This window comes from Stegodyphus dumicola, chromosome 1 (genome assembly GCF_044657685.1).
Source record: "Stegodyphus dumicola isolate Sdum_Otavi_A_Nest chromosome 1, ASM4465768v1".
In the NCBI taxonomy this organism is placed as follows: Eukaryota; Metazoa; Arthropoda; class Arachnida; order Araneae; family Eresidae; genus Stegodyphus; species Stegodyphus dumicola.
The window spans coordinates 286,994,352-287,020,049 of record NC_140768.1 but is presented as its reverse complement, the minus strand read 5'-3'; the positions used below and the strand labels follow the sequence as shown (position 1 = coordinate 287,020,049).

The 25,698-nt window shown below is 35.9% G+C and overlaps 1 protein-coding gene across 3 annotated transcripts in view; it reads left to right on the top strand.

Annotated features, from left to right (window-relative positions):
* LOC118205541 (uncharacterized) overlaps positions 1–25,698 on the top strand; it is a 208,359-nt gene that overhangs the window by 170,542 nt on the left and 12,119 nt on the right. For all 3 annotated transcript variants that reach the window (XM_085808265.1, XM_085808264.1, XM_085808272.1), the window contains exons 8-10: positions 7,311–7,424; positions 11,255–11,418; positions 12,255–12,405. In XM_085808265.1, the coding sequence (XP_085664391.1) occupies positions 7,311–7,424; positions 11,255–11,418; positions 12,255–12,405 (429 nt within the window). The remainder of the gene's footprint in view (positions 1–7,310; positions 7,425–11,254; positions 11,419–12,254; positions 12,406–25,698) is intronic.

Sequence of the window (25,698 nt, the reverse complement as noted above, 5' to 3'; positions counted from 1 at the left end):
ATGTTTCTCGCATTGTGGAAAAAAAAAAAAAAAAAAAAAAAAAAACGATACGTAGAGACATCCAATTTTGAATAAGGTAGTCCTCCACTCGAATATGAGCATCTAGAAGCCCAAATTTAAAATTCGATTTATTATCCATTTCATATTTTGTAAAATTTTAAAGAATTTTTTTATTCACAAACTCAACGATTTCAAAACTTTCCATTAACATTAGCATCCCGCGTGCATCTTCAAGGCGAGGTTTCTTTACATTTCTTACTGGTATTATATTGGTAGCGAAGCAACGGAAAGACGTAACAATATTTAACGGTATCTTGCGTCGAACTCTGTATTAATTTTCTAATGCCGTTTTGAATCCCCCGTGAAAAAAAAAAACTCCTTTAACCGCAACATAAAACCTAAAAGCTTTCAGTTTTTTTTTTTTTTTTTTTCCCTGTACTATTTTTTTCGTCTTACAGTTTCATATTCCTTTCACAAATCGGATATTTACACGACCTGGAAATCCACATTTTCTCCATACGCCACCTAATCACCCTCTTTTTTTTTTTAACAGGTAAAAAAATACAACTTTAAATTTCGATTTATACCACGTGAAGCACCAAAATCACGCATATTGATTGAAAATATATAAAATAGTATGCACCATCAGTAATGAAAGATTTTTTTCTTCATTTTGAGCAGTTACGGTTATAAATTTTAATAAATCATTCATTCAATATTTTCAATCGTTTGATTGAATCTTAATAATGCACTTTTAAACGTTAACTGGCTGGGCACTAAAATGCGAATAATAGCACACAACGCACACACAAAACAAAACAAAAAAATTATAATAAATAAAATATGCAAGCTAACGTTATAAAGGTAACATTTCAACTCAATTAAAATATACCTTAAATTTCCTTATTCAACAACAGAGAGAGAGAGAGCGATAGCGCTGTAATCCTTCTCTAATAACGATGAAAAAAAATGCTATTCAGAGTCATACATTTTTCAGTCTGATACGATATGGAACCAACATAAAAATTTCGATAGAAAAATAAACTAATTCTCTCTCATTATATCAGCAACAATAGCACACAGTTTTGAATGATATTCGTAAACATATTTCGCAGTTTAAATTATTTTCGTAAATCAAATGGTCGTAAAAGCTCAAGTTCCATCCAATATTTTACATATATTCAATTTTAGTTGATTAAATGTTTCAGAAAATTGATCAGAAATCAATAACAAGAAAAACCAAACACACAAATAGACATCCTTCTTCATATGGATAGGTATTGTAATACTTACAAATTTTTGATTAACAATCTCATCGATTTGAAAGCGAGTAATAGCAAAACTTTCGAATAAAGCATTTTTATCTCCAAACGATCGAGACTGTTGTCGCTCGGAAAAATGAGTGCGAAAATTAGTGTTTTCAGAGTTTGTAATTAATATCTCTGAGTTTAGAATTTTTTTTTTTTTTTTTTTTTTTTTTTTAAGTGGACGTCAATCTTTTCCAGGACCCAGAAAAGAATTTTAGAAAGTTAGGTGAGGATAGCTATAATAGTGACTTAGTCGAGAAGAAACACACAGACATTCTTCTGTGTATATATATATATATATATATATATACCAGTTAACTATTAATCTTGTTTTGCTTTATTTGATGAATTTTTATCTATTTTTGTTCATTATTATTTCAGTTAACCGAATAATTTACTTTGTTGTCGTCTTCTAATTCTTCATGTGATTTATTTGTTGAGCTGATTTCTCTCGTTTGCTTTGTTAGAATTTCTAATAATGCAGCTATACATTATTTATTTAAAAATGAATCTACATTTTAGTTGCATTGATTTCTGTTTGAAATGTTGCAAAGGATCACAGCTTTATTTATACTCTTCGCGATCCTATACAGTTTTAGAACTTACGTAGGTAAGAAACAGGATTTTTAACGAAAATAAGATACCTTATTTCTGCTTCTCGATAATTAAAAAAAATATGGATTTCTTTCCTGCCTGAAAAACCTATATTTTCAACGCCATATAATGATAATTGTATTTCACACCGTGGTTTGTTTTCTTAGCAATGATAATTTGCAATTTAAGTAAAATTTGGTATGTATATGCACAAAGTTTGGAGCTGTAGAAGAGGTTCTCCTTTTAGAAAAATATAAACAATGATAAAAGTATTTGTACTTTCATGTTCAAGTTATTTGTACTTCATGTTAAATCTGCTCACTAGCTCTAACCTCATCTGATCTCCACAACTCCTTCACTCTTCAGAATCTGGAAAAGTTTAGTTTTTACTTGCTGCTGTCAATAATATAAAATGTAACGTCAGTTGTATGCATCTATTACATTCATGATGAATTTATAATATTTAAATTTTCATTCTTGTCTTGAACAGTAAAGCTTTTAGATAAAAATATTACTGTTACGCAAAGAAAAAAATTTTAAATAGTGGTTAAATTAGTTTATATAATAATTTGGACTAAAAATTTAGTAAATTTTTATTTAATATACTACTGCTTTAAATATGTTTAATAGATATAAGTGAACAAGGAACTTGCTGTCATTTTGATTATTCTGTCACTGGGATTATTTATATACAGTATAAAGTAATATTTGCATCAGAAAATTATAATGTCATTCCATTAACAAATGCACGATATTAAAATCCATTCTATGCCACAAGTGTACAGCATAAAGAACTATTTGCATCAGAAAATTAAAATTCCATTCCACTTACAATTGCATGATATTAAAATCGATTCCATTCCATTTGCAAATGTCCGATTCTTTATACACAGTATAAAGAAATATTTGCATCCTAAAATTAAAACTCCGTTGCATTTATAAATGCACGATCTTGAAATGCTTCTTCATGATTTTCGATCGATGTCGTGATTCTTCTTCGTGTTGCTCGGGATTTTATGCAACTAACGTACATTAATAATTTCAGTGTATTGATTTAAAACTAAAATGTAATGATATTACTATTTTAAAAGAGCTTCATATTAAAATATCAGTATTTCCCATGCAAGAATATATAATTGCCAAAACTACTACACTATCATGCAGAAATCAAACAAAAGACTATTTATACATGGGTTATTTATAAAGTACATTAATAAATTAAGCATCTAAAAATATGTATTCTTTTTAACTTACCCTCTGTGTTAATGCATCTCAAACATTGGAGCGTCCGATCATAACTCATAGAATAAAAATTTATCGCTAACTGCATTAGTTAATAACTCTAAAAGAAAAATTTTCAGTATGAGTAATAAAGGAACCTATCAATAAAAAAGTAATAATACCGTGATAATTGTGCATAATTATTTATTGATGCAAACAATAAATGGACTTACTCATTGATAAGTTTTTATTTACGATGTTTTCGATGTAAACAAATAAGATCGTGCATTTGTAAATGCAACGGAATTTTAATTTTAGGATGCAAATATTTCTTTATACTGTGTATAAAGAATCGGACATTTGCAAATGGAATGGAATGGATTTTAATATCATGCAATTGTAAGGGGAATGGAATTTTAATTTTCTCATGCAAATAGTTCTTTATGCTGTACACTTGTGGAACAGAATGGATTTTAATATCGTGCATTTGTTAATGGAATGACATTATAATTTTCTGATGCAAATATTTCTTTATACTGTGTATAAAGAATCCCAGTGACAGAATAATCAAAATGACAGCAAGTTCCTTGTCGTATGGTGATCTTATACCGGAATTTTGAATTCCACTTCCGGTATAATGTTTCTCTGCGGAGTTTTGCACTTTCCTCCTCTGATACCGCCGTAAGCAAAAATTTTTGGCATTGAAATAGTTTTTTATATAATGCCATTAATTATATGTACACAGCGAAAAAAAAAGTCAGTTCTATATCTCCCGTTCTACTGGGCCGATTGACGAAATTCGAATTACGTTTTCATGTCTCGAAAGCGCGACTTAGAATATATACGAGATTTATATATAGCATTGGTCTAATATAGGTATTTTGACACAGAATCGGACTTTTTCTAAAATGACGTGCCAATTTTTTTAATATTTCGATTCTGCGACACATATTATGCCTAAATACTTGGATCGTACAGAAATGATTGACAGAACGGCTGTCAGAACGAAACTATTACATTATGCGACAAGGAAAACAAGTGAAATAGACACAAGGGGTGAGCTACTCAGAATGCATAGATGGCCTGGCCGCAGGCCTCTGAACGGTATAAGTAAGCACCCGTCTCTTTCGCAGTCGTCGAGAACGTGGACAGCAGTGATGGAAGGTGACAATCACGGTTAGCGTTGGACAGCGTGGTTCCTATGGAAGGAAGGGATACAAGGTAGTGAGATCCATCGTCGTATGGTGTCGGTGTGCGGGAACAAAGCACCCTCGAGGCGTACCGTATACCGTTGGTTGGGCAAGTTCAGCAGTGGAGTGGAGACCGCAGCCAAAGGTGTCAGGGCGGAATTACCAGCAACATCGTGTACAGCAGCAAATGCGGCAGCCGTGTCGGATTGGATCAGGGTGATCAGGCGCATAACGTTCAACGAGATGCAAGAAGAGATAGGGCTTGCGCGAGGAATATTGCAAGCGATTGTGCATGGTGATTTGGAGATGACAAAAGTGTGTGCAAAGTGGGTGTCTCATGCACTCACACCACAACAAAAGGCGAAACGCGTCGACATCTGCAAAGAACTTCTTGTACTACACGATGCCGATCCGGATGACTTCTTTGCCCGCCTACTCACAGGGAACGAATCGTGGTTTTTGCACGACACTCCAGAAAAAACGCAGCTGGAATGGAAGCATGCATCAAGCCTACGTCCTAAGAAGCCTAGGCCGTCATTGAACACGCGGAAACAAATGGCAACATTCTTCTGGGGTGTCCAGGGCATTCTTCTCGTCGATTGGCTGGAGTCTGGATGCACCATCAACAACGGCCGGTATTGTCACGTTGCCACAGAGCTGTAACGCCCCATTCTACAGCGCCGCCAGGGCAAATGGGCACGGCATGTGCTGTTGCAGCACGACAACGCACGCCCCCACACCAGCCAGAACATTCGCAACACTCACGAGGCATAGGGCTTCACTCTGTTGCCACATCCTCCGTACTTACCCGATTTGCCCCGCTCGGATTACGCCTTGTTTGAAAAGATGACGTACGCAATCAGGGGCCAACATGTCGAATCTTCTACCGAATCGCATGCAATTGTCCGTAGGTGGTGCACCAACACCCCACGGACTAGTTTACCAAAGCCCTCTGGGATCTCCCAGCCAGATGGCAGAAGTGTATTGACTTGGCGGGGATTATTTCTAACTGATATATTATCCATTTTTTGTTAATAAATTGTATTCCACTCTGTGGCAGCATTCGTATCATTCATTTCTGTACGACCTTAACATTTAATTTTGTAAAATTTAGTGGGCCAATATGTAAATTCACGTATACCCCAGGAAGTTTTGAATAAAAAACTCTAATTCTTTTGCAGCTGTGCTTAGAAATACATCTACTTCAAGATGATGTTAAAAGTTTTACAAACTATAATTAATTTTTTTTTCGAAAAATTTATAAAAATTATTGAAATATACAAATTTAAAAAATAAATCATAAAATTATTTGGAATGAACCTAAATTTTGAATTCTGGAAGAAAGAATCAAGTATATTTAATAAAAAAGAGATATTAATAAATATACATCATATTCAATTAACACTGAGGAGCTAAAATTTTGAGAGCGAATTTTTTAAAAAACTACTCGTTCGATTTTTACAAAACTTGGCACTTTGCTTTGGCATAATTTGAGTCGTAGAATCGAAATAGGGAAAAAAATTGGTGTGTCATTTCAGGAAAAGTTCGATTTTGTGTCAAAATACCTACATTAGAACAACGCTATATATAAATCTAATACATATCTTAAGTCGTGCTTTCGAGATATGAAAAACACAAGTTGAATTTTGTCAATCGGCCCAGTAGAACGGAAGATAGATTTATTTATTTATTTTTTTATTATTATTATTATTATTATTATTATTATTTTTTTTGAGGGGCAATGTACAATATGTAAATGTTCATTTAATGCTATATAATGTATTGCAGATATGTTTCTATTCCATGCTGTTTGTTTGAATTCATTTATTCTAGACATTAACTTTTGTTAACTTCTGTTGTAAGAGGTTAGATTTTTTAAAACGTATTTGTGAGTTATGCTGTTATTTGGGACCATTCTTCTAAATTTTAAGTGACACTTGAACAATTTAAATGTTTTTTTCAATTTTCTTTTAGTCAAAAACCTAGGCAGTATGCATTCTTAAATTATGCTCGAAAAATTCGTGCAATTTACGAATGGTCCTTCGTATAAAAAACGTAAAACTTGAACACAGAAATATCATAAAATTTATCCGAAAAAAAATAGTAGATACTTAAGTGTATTTTTACGTTGCAATGTAAGTAAAATTTAAGGTTTTTTTCATACAACTGACTTCGCTTTATTCGTAGTTTTTATGCAAAACGTATGTGAAGTTCAGTATATGATGTTTATTTTTGGTAAAAATTTACATATATTTATCGCATATACATAATTTTCCCAATTATTTACTTCGCATCTGCGTATATATTTTGTAAAATTTTTATGTTAAATCTACGCAATGTTTTATTTAGCATTAAATGTACACTTTTCGTTGAAATGTATTTTTTACTTCTCATAATATGTATAATTTTGGTAGAAACACAAGTAAATCTATATTTTTTCTGTGAATTAAGGTGCTAGGGTATACAAGATTTGAGCTCCCTCTTCCCTTGGAGCTTTACAGAAAACGACGTTAGTACCTAAATGTTACCCTGTTTCCGTGTGAAATTAATTTTTTTTTTTTTTTTTTTTTTTTTCGCAACGAAAAAAAAGGAGACAGAGATTTAAAATGGTTTCAAAACCGAAGAAAAATTAGTTCCTCTCTAACTGCTGGTTTCCAACCAGATTTGAAGATTATTGAGCTAAGTAAACTGCATTTAAACTCTCCAAACATTATATTTTCAGTTATATTTGCGCTTAGTTTAACAAATTTCAATGAAATTCTCTGCATCAGGGAGTGATTTTCGTATAGAATTTTCTTAAACTGTGTGCATTTAAGGTAAAAGTGACTGTGCAGATTATGAATGGAGACATATATCTGCGTCAATTCTTAAAACAATCAGTCATTTACATGTGTATTTTTTAGATTAAAGTAGAAGTTTTATCATTTTCTGTATTCAGAAGGCCATGTTTTAAATTCTTTAGAATTTACTTCTTTATTTTTCTTGCTTTTTCTGGAAGGATCCTTCTGTCAAGCTTCGCTTTTGAATCCAGTCAACTTCCAATTCCATCACAGGGAACAGCTAATTATTTCTGATGCGAGTGATGGAGTAGAAGAAGAAGACTATGATTATGGTCTGTTCATATTCTCTGTATAGTCTATATAGTATTCTCCCCTATAGTTAGTTTATATTTATGTGTAATATCCCGTTAATTAGCGAGTAATGACGTAGCATTATACCTTTGGGCTCGAATTCTAAGCGCAAATCAGGCAAAAATATTTGAAACTGCGGCTCTATTGTTAAATGGTAGTATTTATAGTATATTAACTATCGATCCGAAGGTCTTCTCCAACGTTAATGACAGGAGATTAGAGAATCTCTTTCCCCGTGTCCGATCACTTGGTGTGCTCTAGATTAAAAATGAAATAGAATTAAGTACAAAACCTAAATTTTCTTTCATTAAATAGTTTAATCCCTTCTATTACATTCAATTATATTTCAGATATTGTGATAAGGTCGCATAAAAGGAGAAGAAACTGAAGATTAATATGGACACGGATGTCTCGTGAGCATAAGATGAAAATTATTATTATTTAACTTCCGAATACGTTTTCAACAGTTGTTAAAATAGTTGTTATTAAAATAATTAAATTGTTGGCAGTGTTAATAACGCAGGCTCGAGAGCCACGTATTGCTGTCGCCCGTAAAATGTATAGAATTTGATTTTAAGAAAGAGATTTAGGTTTTACTCCAGTTGATTGTATGTAGCCATTTTTTGGGGCGTTCAATAAAATTTTCATGTGGTGTTTTATCATTAGCGTTTTCAATGGAGTTCAGCACCACACCGTTGAAGCATTAACGCCACACCACAATATATAGAAAATATTATTTCCAAATTTAGATTTTAAAAATTTAGATTAATTTTTTTTAATTCAAGATTATTGAAAATCACAAGCCAATTTTGTATTTTACTAGTATATAGTTAGTCAGAAAAATAATTCCATACCATTTTAGGTATTCAGAAGGGCTATTAGTTTTGCCAGAAGAGTGAGGGTGTCACTTAAAACACATGTTTCAGAGACCATTAGGTTGTTAGTTGTAAGAGATAATGAATTATCCTCCAAACCCAATTTTTGTTGGAGCTCCATAGTAAAGACCACTCGGCTTTTAGGAGCTGAGAAGTGTGAGAAAACAACTGTGCCCTTTCCATGTTACGAAGCACGGATCTACCAACAACTAACTGCACGTGCTAAGCATTTACGCCCTGAGAATGTAGAAGTAATGAAATAATAATACCTTACAAATTTATACCAAATATAAAATAATACCTTACAAAGTTATATAATGTTGTAGGTTGGACAAGAAGTTACAAAACTTGCTATAAACAAAATGTCGTAATGCTATAAACAAAATGAATATGCTGCAATAAGCTCCGAACAACGGTTCATTTAAGTTTGGCGAAAGTAGATGGCAGTGTCCTAACAACTTCTTCTATAAAGTTTCATATTGTTTCGAAATGCCCAGCTGCAGAAAGATAGCTTCCCCTCAAAGTGGGGTTATCGTTACCAGAAAGTGGCAAGGAAAGGCAGGGCTGCCAGATTTGGCTCGAAATCGCCCATTTGACGACAAAATTGGCAATCAGCCACAGAATGAGTGAACATATTCTAGAATTAATTCTTATCGGTTTTCCCGAGACTGTTCCCAAAGGCAGGTCAAAGCTATAACCTGCCTGTCTGCGGAGTAGAGTAGTAGAGTTCAGTAGTAGTGTCTTGAGTTCCGAAAGCGATCGACCGAGTTGGGAGCTGTACTTTAGTACTTTGCCTTGAAGCTTTCTTCACCATTATAGCCTGATATCCCGAAGGCTGAGTTGCTGATTGTTTCAGCGGGTTTACCCTAGTTTTTCGACAGCTGTAAATGTGTCTGTGGAACTACCCTGTTTAATACTGACGAATAAATTGTATTTTGATTCTTCATCAAATGTTGCCATCAATCACTCTAAACCTACGATCCCGTAGAACGCAACAATATGTAAGCCTCTCTGCGATTTCAGTAGAACAGAAAGATTGAAATAGGCTTCAGTGAAGGGCGGAAGATTGCAAAGCCACAACACGATGCTTTTCATGTCTGTAACTGCCAATAGCATTGGGACGATACTAAAGGAAACCATACCAGGGGCCTTTCAGGTGCTGCAGGAATCATGATTTCATGATACTTATAACAAGTGATTTCTGAAACAGAAATTTAATAAACGTAATGATAGTTAATAAATATACTACTTATTTCCTATACTTCTCGCTCAAAGAGAAAAAATTCCTTCTGTGAATGGGTTTCAGTTTATGATATGAAGTAAGGATTTACCAGATTTTCTTCTGTTAAAATTAGAGGTTGTTCGATTTTTCTTATACACTCTAAAAGGCACGAAACATATTTAGGGCCAGGTGTTTATTAAATAGTAGAACTCTTTTAAATTCTAAGTAGTATAATTATTTGTTAATTCTGTAATGAAAATCTTATTCGAAATTAACCGATAGCGATGTTCTCTAAAGTTAACTTATCGTCTTTCTTCCTTTTTAACCTCCTGCCCACCAACGGCCAAGAGGTAAAGTTGCTGAATGTTGGTATTTCGACCAGGCTTTAATAGTAGGCGAATGGGCTGACTGCATGAGCACTGTCGTTGTTTTTCCCATGCGCAATGTGGAAAAGTTACATATCGAAACTTTGCACACATTTTACACTTTATCTTAAATAGTTCTCGACGAAGGCACCCCCACCCTCAGGCAAATAGCCCTCGCGTGTTTTGCCATAATAAAAAATCTTCTTTACATTTGTAGTAGTTCTCATAAATTAATTTACATTTAAAAGGTTTAGCTAGTTTATTTTTAAAATATTTAATAATGTATTGCCTGCAGGACAGCAAATCTTCCAGCTCGAGAATCCCTTTCATATTTGTGCATTTTGGTGTATCCCTAAGGCCCATATTACACGACGTTTGTTTCACACGAACAACTGTTTCGGACAATATTTCTGCTTGGTTTACTATTGAAAGAAAGACGCGCGACTTTTTCTTTCCTTTGCAAAAAAATTGCAAGTTATTCGTTTTCAACCAATCAGCTATCAGCTTGTTTGTAATGGGAAACCAGTTTTCCCTAAGTTAACCCCAACGCGATCTATTGTGATTGGCTGTTGTGACAAAGAAGAAAAATTCTTCCAAACAGTTGTTCTTCTGAAACAAACCAACGTGTGATAGCAGCCTAAGTGTTAGCTATGGGATATTAATACTACATTTCTGATTTAAAAAAAAAAAAAAAAAAAAACTAAATAAAGAAGTTGGTTTTAGATTAAAAATCAGTTGCAGACCTTTGGCTATTGATTCCCGAATTTTCAAAAATCCGCGAAACATAATGTAAGAATTACTGAAGTACACTTTAGGATTTAACTTAATTTGGCATTTGGAGTAAAATTTATAACGTTTATTATATTCGATCTGCAGATCATGATACAATGGAATGACAAATTTCCTGCAGCTAATGTCATTCCTTTCAAAAGATTCCTTGTTAATCAAAGGCATCTTGATCTTAAAATTGTAAAATTATAAACTGCTTTCTGCACTGGGAAAAGATATTTTCCATCTCACTTAAAAAAATATGCCTATAATAGTAGTTCTTTATTCCTCTTTCATGCATTTATTCTACTTTCAAGCAAATTTCAGGCAATATTTCAAGTTTATGCATTTAAATTACGTATTGTTATATGAAAAATGTAATTAGTTTGATTATTATTATTTAAAGTTAAAATAAGTATAGTTAAGGATGAATATGGGCAATACCTCTTCTATTGGTAAAAATCCAGTGTCAACTAAACTCAATCATCAACTAAACTGACTAATGTTTATTAAAAAAATTTTTAGTAAGACACATGAAAAATTTTGTTTCAGAAGGTATTTTTCTGATTTTCTCCCCTCAGATGATCCCTTTGAAAAAAGAAGCATTCGTAAACGTCGGAGTGTAAAGTGGTCTCCTAATTATGACCTATATGAACAATGGGCTGAAGAGTATTATGCTCAATATGAATCTGCAGAGGAAGCTCCAGGAGGCGTCAATGAGCCAAAAGCTGATTTATTGGACAAGGTAAAATAATATTAAAAATTATGCACAGCATACTTTTAAATCCTACCGTGAACGATGTTCCATCGTGGTTTTCCCCATGCTTACTTTTAAATTCCACCGTACGTACGATATTCTTCTCTAGTTACTTTTAAGTTCCCCCCCGAACGATGTTCTACCATGGAAGCTTTTAAGTTCCATTGTGGTTTGCAGAAGCTGACTGTACCTCCAAACCAAAGGCGTGGGCTTACCAGCAATAAGATTCTACTAATTCTACTGTTGGCATGTTTCGATCCCTCGCCAGACTTGGCTGTATGTGTGTTTTTCAGCCTTCGGTGATGAGATGGCTAAATAACTGCCCAGTTTGGGAATACACTCAAGAATGCTTAACCAACAAACATCCAGTCGTTGAATCCCTGCCCTCCCCCTCAAAACGTATATATATTAAATTTTTTATTTCGCAACTGCTCCCTGAAACATTTATTTAGGAAACTACTTAATAAAAACTTCAATTCTATTAAAAATAGCACTTTAAAAAAAGGAAAAATTACTGAATAAAATAAAAGTCCAATAATCTGGCATACACTATGCTCTTGCACATCCAATAATCCAGACCTCCTTCTCCAATATTCCTGCAATAAGATAGCCTGGCGCATCTTCGTATGGGAGGGTCGTCATACGAGTGCTAGCATCCTTACAGTACACGTTGGCAGCTTTTCAAAAAACATCAACTTTTATAAGGGTGTGTTCACCCTTTTAAAGATTTGTAATGTTCTCATAATTTTATGAAGGTATTATGAAATACTAGCACTACTGCCTCTTTAAATGCTTCAATGTTTAATTTCATTAATGTATTTCAGCTTATTCAGAAAACTCGAAACAAAACTCAAGAAGAACTAGACAGCGAACGTCAGCAAGAGGAAAAGAAGAAAGAGGCAGTTAAAAACTTGATTCTTCTTGGGTCATGGGCCTTCTGTATTATCATACTGTTATGCTGCGTAAATACATTCGGTAAGTACATATGTCCAGTCCTTCAACATAACATTTGAGAAGGATTAATAATTGAAGAATAGTAGCTTAGGTTTTGTAGAGAGATGAGACCATGATTTTTCTCTAAAACTTTAAAGCTGTGAAAGGATTGACTTTGTAAGAAATATCAAATGCAAGCGCAAAAAGTTCGACTATTTTTAAAACTCATTTTGCAACATAATTAAAATATATAGGGTTTTTCCCATATTTAGGCTGCATATTACTAGTTTTATTACATTTTGGAAAAATTAGTATTTTTATATAATATACTGGTTAAATATGCCAACAGCGCAAAGGGCAGGAGAATATGAATAGGGCAAGGTTTAAGATATATTGAATAGGGAAAAGGACACATAAACTATCTGCCTAAGGAAAACCGTCTTTCGACAACCACTTGCAGAGGTACTATAGAATCAAAGCTTTCACAGGTGTGAAACGAGTTATTAGTAAAGAAGTATCTAGCAAACAGAATTCCTGACTGTAACGGGAAAGCCACTGTGTGCCTACCGAGGTGTTACTCAATGAAAAGTATTCTGAACCCCCAGACATTTGCTCCAAAAATTACGTAAAACGGATTTCATCGATAGAGGTGCCATAAATTCGGAACGAACGACATGGGCCCTTAAAGTAGAAGAGATGGTGCATCTTCATGCAGAAGATACTTCACCAGTTCTTCAGTCCAGTTAGTTTCATACCCTTTCTCAAATAATAATTTACGTTTCGAGACGCGAACACCATCTTCTACATTGAAAACACAGTGTGCGGATTTCGCTTCTTCCAAGTCTTTGTAATGTAAACCATACCTCTGACTCATTTTCATCATTCAACTCTGCAGGAGCTCTTTTAATACTCGAATGATAAGTGTTATTATAACTTTTCATTAATTTATCTAACACATCGATATATTTGAAAGTGTTGTGACTTGTAAAGTACTTCCACATTTTAGTTTTTAAAGTGCGGTTAAATATTTCCACCACGGAAGCTTTTGTAGAATTAAACGTTGTGAAAAATCGTACATTATGTTCTTTCAAAAATCTTTGAAATCTCAAATTTTTAAATTCTGTTCCCTGATCTGTTTGCAACAATTTCGGTTTACGGTCCGTGAAAATTTCAGTAAAAGCTTTTATCACATCTTCTCCTCGCTTCTGTTTGAGCGGAATCGCCCAAGCAAATTTTGATAAAATGTCTATACATGTTAAAATGTATCGGAAACCATCATTATGCTTACGTAAAATGCGACACATCCACTAAGTCAGCTTGCCATTGGCTATCTTTACTATAAACTACGACGCGATTCGTGGGAAATCTGTGGCGAAGGGGTTTGTGAAGTGTGTAAGCATCTACACTTTCCAACCACTTCTGGATCGTTTTCTTCGATATTTTGCCTTGCGCAGCACGATATAAGGCATCCAAACCTCCATAACTTGCTACTTGTTCCGGATCTTGATACTTTTCTTCATTGAAGCAGAAAATACGATTATTCGACACAGTAATACTAATCGGCATGATCAAGGCAATGTGTTATTTATAGTTTTCTCAAAATATACCTCAAAATCACGCAAATACTTTGATTCTCCGGTTAAAATATATATGACACCTAATAAACCACATATTAACACATATAAACTTATCACATATCCAACCTCCTTCGGTGACGTCATCTTATCCACTAAATCAAGAATCCCGAAACATTCCTACTTATTTGCTGCGCCTCCGCTTGCACCGCCTCTGAATTTGCACCGCGCACCTCCTCCTGCCCCTGAACTGTCCGTTTCCCACTACTAAGTTAAAATGTCGCACTGTCGTCCTAGCTGTTGTGGGTTAAAATAGGATTCGCCTTGTTTAATTGCAATATGTGTCATCAATTCGCGATCAAGTAAACAGAATATTTTATCTGATACAATTAATTCACATAATGATTTAAAATTACTCACTTTACGCAACTGACAATAATATTCAAATGTAGCACTTAATCTTGAGGCAAACTGTACATAACTCTCTGAATGTAATTTTTGCACTCTTTGAAAACTGTTTAAACACTCTTTTGGCGTTGGTTTAAATTCTTTCAACAGTATTGTCTTAAGCTTATCATAACTGCGCAAGTCTTCATTAGTCAAATAAATCATTAATTTATTCGTTCTCTCACCCAGAATATTTAAAAGAATTTCCGATTTTAGCTCATCGGGCACACTTTTGGTTTTAAACGCTTTCTCAAGGGACTGGAAAAAAAGATTAAATGACTGTACTCTCGAAGGTACTGGATACACAGCGTTTTAATACTTTTAATTAAATTTTCTAAACTGTCCTTTGACGGTTCTGCTTTCAAGCACGACATATTCTGAGACAACTCATTTCGCATATTCGCAATTTCAAATTCTTTCTCCAATTGCGCTAGTTTGATTTTCTCTAACTCTAGCTTTGTTTTCGAGTTTTCGTAACGCAATTTTTGATTCCGTTTCGGCTTTATGTTTTCTCGCTTCCTCAAGCGCATAATCAAACATGCTTTTAACTAACTCAGGATCGTTCTTGAAAACCTTACTATTCTCTATCAAATTTTTTAAATCAACAATTTTCGCGTCTTCCGCAACCGGTTAGACCTAATTCGAGCTTTAACTCGTCTTTCCTTAATTTAGCAATCAAAGACATCCTTTAACTTAAAAGTAAAGCTAAATAAGGTAATTGCTCTTACCTCAAATCACTGGGATCGCTCACTCGCTATATAGACTCGATGAAAATCACTCTCACTCATACGCACTTCGTAATCCAACAATTTTTCACATCAGCCACAGACCTCCGGCTTCTCCATGAAGGACCATGTTAAGGATACCCTTACGCGAAATAATCATATTTACTCTTTCTCAGCTATAATTGTTTATTAATAACTTCAAACTAAGTGCACATATCACTCACACAGCGGTTCTCAGCCATTCTCTTCATCTCATCTCTGCAGCTTTCCGCTCGGGGGGCGCTGCTGCTATTAGAGCATGCGCAAACAGAAGATAAGCAGAAAGTGTTAACAACCCTCGCTCTCAGCCCACCAGCGACCGAGCGGTAAAAGCCCCTTAACGTTAGTAGTTCGGTCCTGGGTTCGAGTTCCAGCGAACGGGCTGGCTGCATGGGCGTTTTCGTGGTTTTCCCTATGTGTGACGTGGATACGAGCCAGTTTCCCTTAAAAAAAGACCACGGGGCATCCCTCCCTTTCCGTGTAGTGCCCAAGGGCGAAGCACGTAACGTGCGCTAACGTAGGTGGTGCGAATAGCCTCAGAGGCTATTCGGACCGTCGGTGCGATTAGCCACAGCGTTAGAAATACATTTACTTCAAGATGATGACAGAACTTTTATAGGTTATAATTCACAATTTTTTCGAAAAATTTATAAAAATTATTTTGAAATACAAGTTTAAAAAATAAATCATAAAAAATAGGAGAATTTATCAGGTTCAATGTTTCTTCTAACCTTCTTCGGAAACATACAATGACCTGACTAGAACAGAGAGCTTACTAAAGCTATGTTCACTAGTTGTAGTAAGTAGACAGGATACAGACGAAGGGTATACAAAACCCTTTATTTTTCTTCTTTATATACAATGACTTCCGTACTTCGGAATACAATGACCCTCCACTCGGGGTCTAACTTAAAAGATATCAAAATAAAACTAAACTCTAATTTAACTTTAGAATAAGATTGGCCTTATAATAACAGGAAGCGTATGTAGCACAGAGACTGTGAACACTACAATACGTTTAATTTATCAAGAGGATTAAAACCTCTGGCCTGGAAGGCAAAGTAGCAACTGCGTAACTTCTAAGGTAAGCGGCCTGCTTCGAACTCACGGCTTCCTCTCTTCTGCTTGGCAAAAAGGCCACACTTAAATACTTGGCGTTCGCCAGACAACTTTGCATAAACTCCTTCACGCTTATAATTCTGGCCGGAAGTAGAAAATAAGAAGTGATAGTAAAGATTTAAAATAAAATAAACGTTAGTAAAACTTAAGATCCTTACATACTTCCCGCCAGAGTTAATTAGTTTGAAACTGAGGTCTAAAACGACCTTGTTGAAAACTTTTAGCTCTAGAAACTAACGCGAGGCCAAACTTTTACAATCATAACTTAGCTAGAAACTAGAAAATTTTAAAAGAAAGAAATTTGTTACAATAGCAGCTCCCGGAATATACAACAATCTTTTTCTTTTTCATCTGTACTGCATCTAAACAGGAGCTTTATTCAATTCTGGTTCCTTCCAGAGATCTGGAAGGAAAACTAGTTTAATGAAATGTTACAGAATGACATTGCAAATAACATATAGAATATACTTTTCTTAACATTCTTATTTCATTCATGACTATTTTAATTATCTCTCCCCGTGCTCTCTGACATGTGTTGTAAAAACACCAAACACGAATGTGTTTCTGTCTATGTGTTCAACACTTCCTCCTACAATCAAAACACTAATGTGTTAAAATTCAACATACGAGACCTCTTAACACACCCTAATTTCAACTCTAGACCCTGAGGTACTATTCTGAAAGTGGCTAACTCTAAAGTGTAGCGTCAGAGAGCCTAACTACATCATTCAACCTTTAACACATATTCAGCATGATTTAATCTTTACAGTCACACGAATAACAAATTTTTTAACATTACTTTCACTTTTACCATATCACGGTATTTCTAAACATTCAAAATAACAGTTCACATGTATACAAGAACATATCAAGATGCCGTTAATTTTACACATTTGAAAACATACATTAGTAGTACATTGTTAACTTCTATTCTTTTCAAAGCAAGTGCCAATTCTTTCTACATTGAAATAATACTACATTTCAAAAAGTCTTTCAGACTAAAACGTCTTTCTTGTTAGAATGTTTTAAATAAAATTTATACAATAACTTTTTACAATATTTAAGTCTTTATACAACGCTATTATACATCAACTTTAGTTTTACGCGCGAGTAATTGAAAAACATAATAAGAAAATCGGTCACAACTCATTTCTCGCCCTTTTGGCGATAAAGGTAGACCTCGCATGAGGTAAAACTTCTTGAAATCTGCCACTTGCAGTAAGAATGAAAGATTAACTTAAGTTTGTAAAGTAACATAAAATTTTACTTATCTTTGTAATATTCAGACATCCTTTTCTGGGCCCAGTCTTTAAAGGTGCTGCAGACCGTAGCTTGGTTGATCCTCCTTCTTGTACGGGCTCGCCCTTCAGTGCTTTCCTCTGGAAGCTTCCGTTTTTCACCACTACGGCCACCCTTGAACATCTTCCTTCTGTCCTCTGCTTGTGGTCTTGGCCGTTTGAAGGCAGCTGGTCTTGGTGGAACCGGGAAACTTCTGTCGTGATCCTGCTTGGACCTCGTTGTTGGCCGTTCAAATTTTTCTTGTACTTTTTCCTCCGCCGCTGATGGCCCTTCCGCAGTTCGGCGACTTTTGCTGCGGAGAGTTCTGTCGGATGAGTCAATCTTCCGTTTCACAGCCGGGTTATAGTTGCCGTCCTTTCTCCCTTCTTCATTCTGGGGGTGTTCGTGAACTCTGTTTTTTGGACGGTGGAACGGCTTCTTTTTCTTTGTACCTTCAATTTTTCCGCGGGGCAATTTTCTTTTCACTTGCTTCTGTCTCTCATTGGCTTGCCCTTCTACTTGTCGTTTTCCCACCTCTGGAACTTGTACCTGCGGTGTCTGCCGTACCGGATCCTGCAAAAGATCTGAAAAGATTTGCATTTTATTACGGTCATAGAATGGTTTTATCTGGTCAATGTTTGCGGAACAGGTTTCACCATTTCTTGCCTTTAATACTACAACAGCGTGAGTTATTTTTTCTATAACATATGGTCCTTCAAAGCGTGGAAAAAATTTGGCAGTTTTATCTTCTGGTGCTGAAGAAAGTGAATGCTTAATTTTTAGTACTTCATCCCCTACTTTATAAGTTACTCCCCGTCGTTTCAAGTCATAATACAATTTTTGTTTTCTTTGTGCTACTTCCGTATTCTTTTTTGCTTCTTTTATTAGTTTTTCTATATCACCCATTTTAAATTCTGGGGCTCTTTGTTGCACATAAAATAGTTTATCTAACGGTGTTATAACCTTTCTGCCTAGAAATAACTCAGCAGGAGTTTTGCCCGTTGTATCATGTTTTGCGGTCCTAAGGGCGGAAGCAAATTCATTGACATAGTTATCCCAGCTTTTATGAAAATTTTTAACATAACTACGGATAATTTTCACTATATTTCTGTTGACCCGTTCCGCTATATTTGATTGCGGCCGATACGGGACCATTTTTAAATGACGTATGCCCAGTTTTTGGCACATGTCTTCAAATATATTACTTACAAATTGAGGACCATTATCCGATATAACTTTTAGGGGCGCCCCGTATTTTAAAATATATTTATTTAAAATAGAATCGGTAACTAATTTCGCGGAGGCTCGTTTTAAGGGAACAATTTCGGTCCATTTACTAAAATGATCAACTATAACAAGGAGATAGCGACTTTTGTTTAACTGACTTTTTGGGAAAGGGCCCAATAAATCGATGCCGATTATTTCATTTGGAAATTCGGATTTAATACTATTTAGAAACCCGGCCGGGCGGAAATTAATATAATTAACGGCTTGACATGTTGGGCAGGACTGGACATACGCCCTTGTTAACTTTTGCAGTTCAGGAAAGTAGACTGCCTCGCGTACGCGTTGAGTAGTTTTTCGAATACCAGCATGAGAAGCTAAAGGGCTGTCATGGAGCTCTTGCAGGATATTTAATCTAAGACTAGCTGGGATAACAGGTCGAAATTCGTTGTTGGAATTCGTAGTTTTTGTGTAGAATAATAGACCATCTATTAGTTCGTAATGGGCCGCCCTATTTCTTATCGCCACAATATCTTGGTGGCTAAAATTTTCAGGATCCTTCAAATACTCATAAATACTTCCAAACTCAGGATCCTTACCCAGTTCGGTTATTACAGTTTCTCGGGAATTTATTGTATACGCTGTCAGCATTGCAACTTTTACGGTATTACCCTGTTCGTCTAATTTAATTCGTGACAGGGCATCTGCTACGATATTTTCCTTTCCGGGGGTATGCTTGATTACCAGATTATATTCTTGCAGCTTGAGTGCCCATCTTATTAACCTTGGGGATAAATTTTTTCCAGAGTACAATCTAGTTACCGCCGCATGATCAGAATATACTGTTATCGGCGCCTTTCCAAAATAGACTCGGAACTTTTGCACTGCTAACAGAACTGCAAGTGCCTCTCTCTCGGTCGCGGAATAGTTTCTTTGTGTTTGATTTAAAGTTCGGCTAAAAAATGCTACTGGCTGCTGATTTTGCGAAAGTACCGCTCCTACCGCATAATCCGAAGCATCCGCTGAAATTTCTAAATTTTCATCCTTTTCAGGAAATTTCAACACAGGGGCTTGCGTTAATGCTTGTTTTAATTTTTCGAAAGCACTATTGGCTTCGGCCGTCCACGAGAATCTTGCCTTTTTCCTTTTTAATTTTAACAACGGCTCAGCGATAGCCGCAAAATCTTTTATAAAGGACCTATAATATGAACAAAGTCCTAAAAAAGAAGAGAGCTTCTTTGCCGTGTTTGGAGTCGGATACTTTTGTACAGCGATTATTTTTGATTCATCTGTCTCGATCCCTTTTTGCGATATTTTGTAACCTAAATATTTTAATTCAGGGGCTGCAAATTTGCATTTTTCGACATTAACTTTTAGACCGGCCTCATTTAATAAAGAAAACACCTGTCTTAAATCCTGTACATGTTGGTCTAGATTATCACTAGTAATAATGATATCGTCTAAATAGATAAATGTGGACTTTCCGAGAACAGGTCTTAACACAATGTCCATGCATCGCTGAAATGTTGCTGGGTCGCCTGAAAGGCCAAACGGCATTCGCAAAAATGCATAAGTGCCAGACTTGGTTATAAAAGCAGTCTTAGGCACGTCCTCAGGCCTGATCCCTATTTGAAAATAACCATTCGTTAAGTCTAAAGTTGTCATAAATTTGGTTGATTTTATGTTCCTTAAAATTTCTTCTATAATCGGTAACGGATATACCGGATATTTCGTTATGGAATTTAATTTACGGTAATCAATAGCGAATCTCCACCTTTTTGGATGCTCCAAAGGATAATCATTATTTTTCTTACATAAAACCACCGGACTAGCATAACTACTTGAGATAGGCGTTACGATCTTTTTACGTAGCATATCGGTAATATGCCATTCTATAATTTTTTCCTTATTCTTATCATACCGGTATGGTTTTTGACGAACCGGCAATGCATCTCCGGTGTCAATACTATGGTTAGTAACCTGGGTAAATCCTGGAATATCACTAAATAAGGAAGCAAATTCACTTACCACTTGTCGGATTCTATCTTGCTCGTCATTAGGCAGGTGGTCGAGATTTAACCTTGGCGGTTCAACCTTTTCTACACGCACTGGTTTCATCGTCAGCTTAAGAGACGCTTCATTAAAATCCAGTGTAGCTTGTGCGTCTGAAAGAAAGTCTATTCCTAGTATTAAGTGTGCTTGCAAATTCTTTACTATAAAAAACATCACCTTTACTTGTTCGTCCTTGATACGGATGTACAAAGGTACTTTACCTACGCACTTACATTGTTCTCCTTGCGCCGCTAATACTGTTGTATTATCCGCATTATATATGCGGTATTTGCGAAAATACTTTCTAAAAAAGACTTCTGCCACACAGGAACACTGCGCGCCGGTATCCAGGAGTGCGGTGGCCGGGATATTATTTACCAAGACTTCAATCTTCGGAAGAGTTAAATTTTTCACCATTACTGTATTTAACTTGTAGGAAGAGGGGTTTTCGTGGCCTTCGGATTTCCGCACCCTCTCATCAGCAGAAATCCGTTTTAGTTTAAATTATTTTTTCTTTCGGTGCTTTCCTTCTTTCTCCACTGGCCTTGAGACTTTTTTCCTGGGTTGCTATTGAACTGTCGACGTTCGCCGGCTGTTTTTGAATGCTCGGGTTTCCTTGCCCACTGATTCGCTTTTTCTCCGTAGCCATGTGCTTGAGTTTGCTGTAGTCTTGGCGTACCAAATTGGTTTCGCTGTTGATATTGGCGTCTTCTTTCGACGTCCGCCGTTCTTCTACTTTCAAACTGGATTGCTAGCTCAAATAATTTTTCCAGTGTAGTCGGATTTCTCAATTCAATAAAGTCTTGCACTTGGGGTAGTAACCTCGGCAAAATCACTTGAATTATTTCAGGATCCGGACGGTTTCCATACAAGAGCTTGAAAACGTGAATTTTTCTTAAAATAAAACTCGACATGTTTTCCATTCTTTGTTGATATATACTGAAAAGTTCTGTTTCTAATTTCGCACGATCCCTTACAACAGGGAAGGCTTTTAGTAGAGCAGTCTTGAAATTTTCGTAGGTATAGGTGGGACTTCCTGCTTGACCCAAGAGACTTCTGCCGATACATTTGAAGCAGTTAAGCGCTTGGCCCCTCAAAGCGCTGGTAGCTAAGGTAACTTTTTGAAACTCGTGCACGGGGTAGAGCATGAAGTGGTCATCCAATTTTTCCAAAAAACTGGTTACCTGTGAGTTTCCATTAAACGTTGCTTCTGGTTTCATCGAAGCGCGCATGGTCTGGACAATATACCCAAATCCTTCCAGGGCGGCAGCTGGCATTTCTGGATTCTGAGCTGTTTCTGCAGGCAGCACAGGTTCTTCTTGAAACTCGGCCATGGTTATTCTTCGTCGGGCGCCACTATCAGGTTCAATGTTTCTTCTAACCTTCTTCGGAAACATACAATGACCTGACTAGAACAGAGAGCTTACTAAAGCTATGTTTACTAGTTGTAGTAAGTAGACAGGATACAGACGAAGGGTATACAAAACCCTTTATTTTTCTTCTTTATATACAATGACTTCCGTACTTCGGAATACAATGACCCTCCACTCGGGGTCTAACTTAAAAGATATCAAAATAAAACTAAACTCTAATTTAACTTTAGAATAAGATTGGCCTTATAATAACAGGAAGCGTATGTAGCACAGAGACTGTGAACACTACAATACGTTTAATTTATCAAGAGGATTAAAACCTCTGGCCTGGAAGGCAAAGTAGCAACTGCGTAACTTCTAAGGTAAGCGGCCTGCTTCGAACTCACGGCTTCCTCTCTTCTGCTTGGCAAAAAGGCCACACTTAAATACTTGGCGTTCGCCAGACAACTTTGCATAAACTCCTTCACGCTTATAATTCTGGCCGGAAGTAGAAAATAAGAAGTGATAGTAAAGATTTAAAATAAAATAAACGTTAGTAAAACTTAAGATCCTTACATACTTCCCGCCAGAGTTAATTAGTTTGAAACTGAGGTCTAAAACGACCTTGTTGAAAACTTTTAGCTCTAGAAACTAACGCGAGGCCAAACTTTTACAATCATAACTTAGCTAGAAACTAGAAAATTTTAAAAGAAAGAAATTTGTTACAATAGCAGCTCCCGGAATATACAACAATCTTTTTCTTTTTCATCTGTACTGCATCTAAACAGGAGCTTTATTCAATTCTGGTTCCTTCCAGAGATCTGGAAGGAAAACTAGTTTAATGAAATGTTACAGAATGACATTGCAAATAACATATAGAATATACTTTTCTTAACATTCTTATTTCATTCATGACTATTTTAATTATCTCTCCCCGTGCTCTCTGACATGTGTTGTAAAAACACCAAACACGAATGTGTTTCTGTCTATGTGTTCAACACTTCCTCCTACAATCAAAACACTAATGTGTTAAAATTCAACATACGAGACCTCTTAACACACCCTAATTTCAACTCTAGACCCTGAGGTACTATTCTGAAAGTGGCTAACTCTAAAGTGTAGCGTCAGAGAGCCTAATTACATCATTCAACCTTTAACACATATTCAGCATGATTTAATCTTTACAGTCACACGAATAACAAATTTTTTAACATTACTTTCACTTTTACCATATCACGGTATTTCTAAACATTCAAAATAACAGTTCACATGTATACAAGAACATATCAAGATGCCGTTAATTTTACACATTTGAAAACATACATTAGTAGTACATTGTTAACTTCTATTCTTTTCAAAGCAAGTGCCAATTCTTTCTACATTGAAATAATACTACATTTCAAAAAGTCTTTCAGACTAAAACGTCTTTCTTGTTAGAATGTTTTAAATAAAATTTATACAATAACTTTTTACAATATTTAAGTCTTTATACAACGCTATTATACATCAACTTTAGTTTTACGCGCGAGTAATTGAAAAACATAATAAGAAAATCGGTCACAACTCATTTCTCGCCCTTTTGGCGATAAAGGTAGACCTCGCATGAGGTAAAACTTCTTGAAATCTGCCACTTGCAGTAAGAATGAAAGATTAACTTAAGTTTGTAAAGTAACATAAAATTTTACTTATCTTTGTAATATTCAGACATCCTTTTCTGGGCCCAGTCTTTAAAGGTGCTGCAGACCGTAGCTTGGTTGATCCTCCTTCTTGTACGGGCTCGCCCTTCAGTGCTTTCCTCTGGAAGCTTCCGTTTTTCACCACTACGGCCACCCTTTAACATCTTCCTTCTGTCCTCTGCTTGTGGTCTTGGCCGTTTGAAGGCAGCTGGTCTTGGTGGAACCGGGAAACTTCTGTCGTGATCCTGCTTGGACCTCGTTGTTGGCCGTTCAAATTTTTCTTGTACTTTTTCCTCCGCCGCTGATGGCCCTTCCGCAGTTCGGCGACTTTTGCTGCGGAGAGTTCTGTCGGATGAGTCAATCTTCCGTTTCACAGCCGGGTTATAGTTGCCGTCCTTTCTCCCTTCTTCATTCTGGGGGTGTTCGTGAACTCTGTTTTTTGGACGGTGGAACGGCTTCTTTTTCTTTGTACCTTCAATTTTTCCGCGGGGCAATTTTCTTTTCACTTGCTTCTGTCTCTCATTGGCTTGCCCTTGTACTTGTCGTTTTCCCACCTCTGGAACTTGTACCTGCGGTGTCTGCCGTACCGGATCCTGCAAAAGATCTGAAAAGATTTGCATTTTATTACGGTCATAGAATGGTTTTATCTGGTCAATGTTTGCGGAACAGGTTTCACCATTTCTTGCCTTTAATACTACAACAGCGTGAGTTATTTTTTCTATAACATATGGTCCTTCAAAGCGTGGAAAAAATTTGGCAGTTTTATCTTCTGGTGCTGAAGAAAGTGAATGCTTAATTTTTAGTACTTCATCCCCTACTTTATAAGTTACTCCCCGTCGTTTCAAGTCATAATACAATTTTTGTTTTCTTTGTGCTACTTCCGTATTCTTTTTTGCTTCTTTTATTAGTTTTTCTATATCACCCATTTTAAATTCTGGGGCTCTTTGTTGCACATAAAATAGTTTATCTAACGGTGTTATAACCTTTCTGCCTAGAAATAACTCAGCAGGAGTTTTGCCCGTTGTATCATGTTTTGCGGTCCTAAGGGCGGAAGCAAATTCATTGACATAGTTATCCCAGCTTTTATGAAAATTTTTAACATAACTACGGATAATTTTCACTATATTTCTGTTGACCCGTTCCGCTATATTTGATTGCGGCCGATACGGGACCATTTTTAAATGACGTATGCCCAGTTTTTGGCACATGTCTTCAAATATATTACTTACAAATTGAGGACCATTATCCGATATAACTTTTAGGGGCGCCCCGTATTTTAAAATATATTTATTTAAAATAGAATCGGTAACTAATTTCGCGGAGGCTCGTTTTAAGGGAACAATTTCGGTCCATTTACTAAAATGATCAACTATAACAAGGAGATAGCGACTTTTGTTTAACTGACTTTTTGGGAAAGGGCCCAATAAATCGATGCCGATTATTTCATTTGGAAATTCGGATTTAATACTATTTAGAAACCCGGCCGGGCGGAAATTAATATAATTAACGGCTTGACATGTTGGGCAGGACTGGACATACGCCCTTGTTAACTTTTGCAGTTCAGGAAAGTAGACTGCCTCGCGTACGCGTTGAGTAGTTTTTCGAATACCAGCATGAGAAGCTAAAGGGCTGTCATGGAGCTCTTGCAGGATATTTAATCTAAGACTAGCTGGGATAACAGGTCGAAATTCGTTGTTGGAATTCGTAGTTTTTGTGTAGAATAATAGACCATCTATTAGTTCGTAATGGGCCGCCCTATTTCTTATCGCCACAATATCTTGGTGGCTAAAATTTTCAGGATCCTTCAAATACTCATAAATACTTCCAAACTCAGGATCCTTACCCAGTT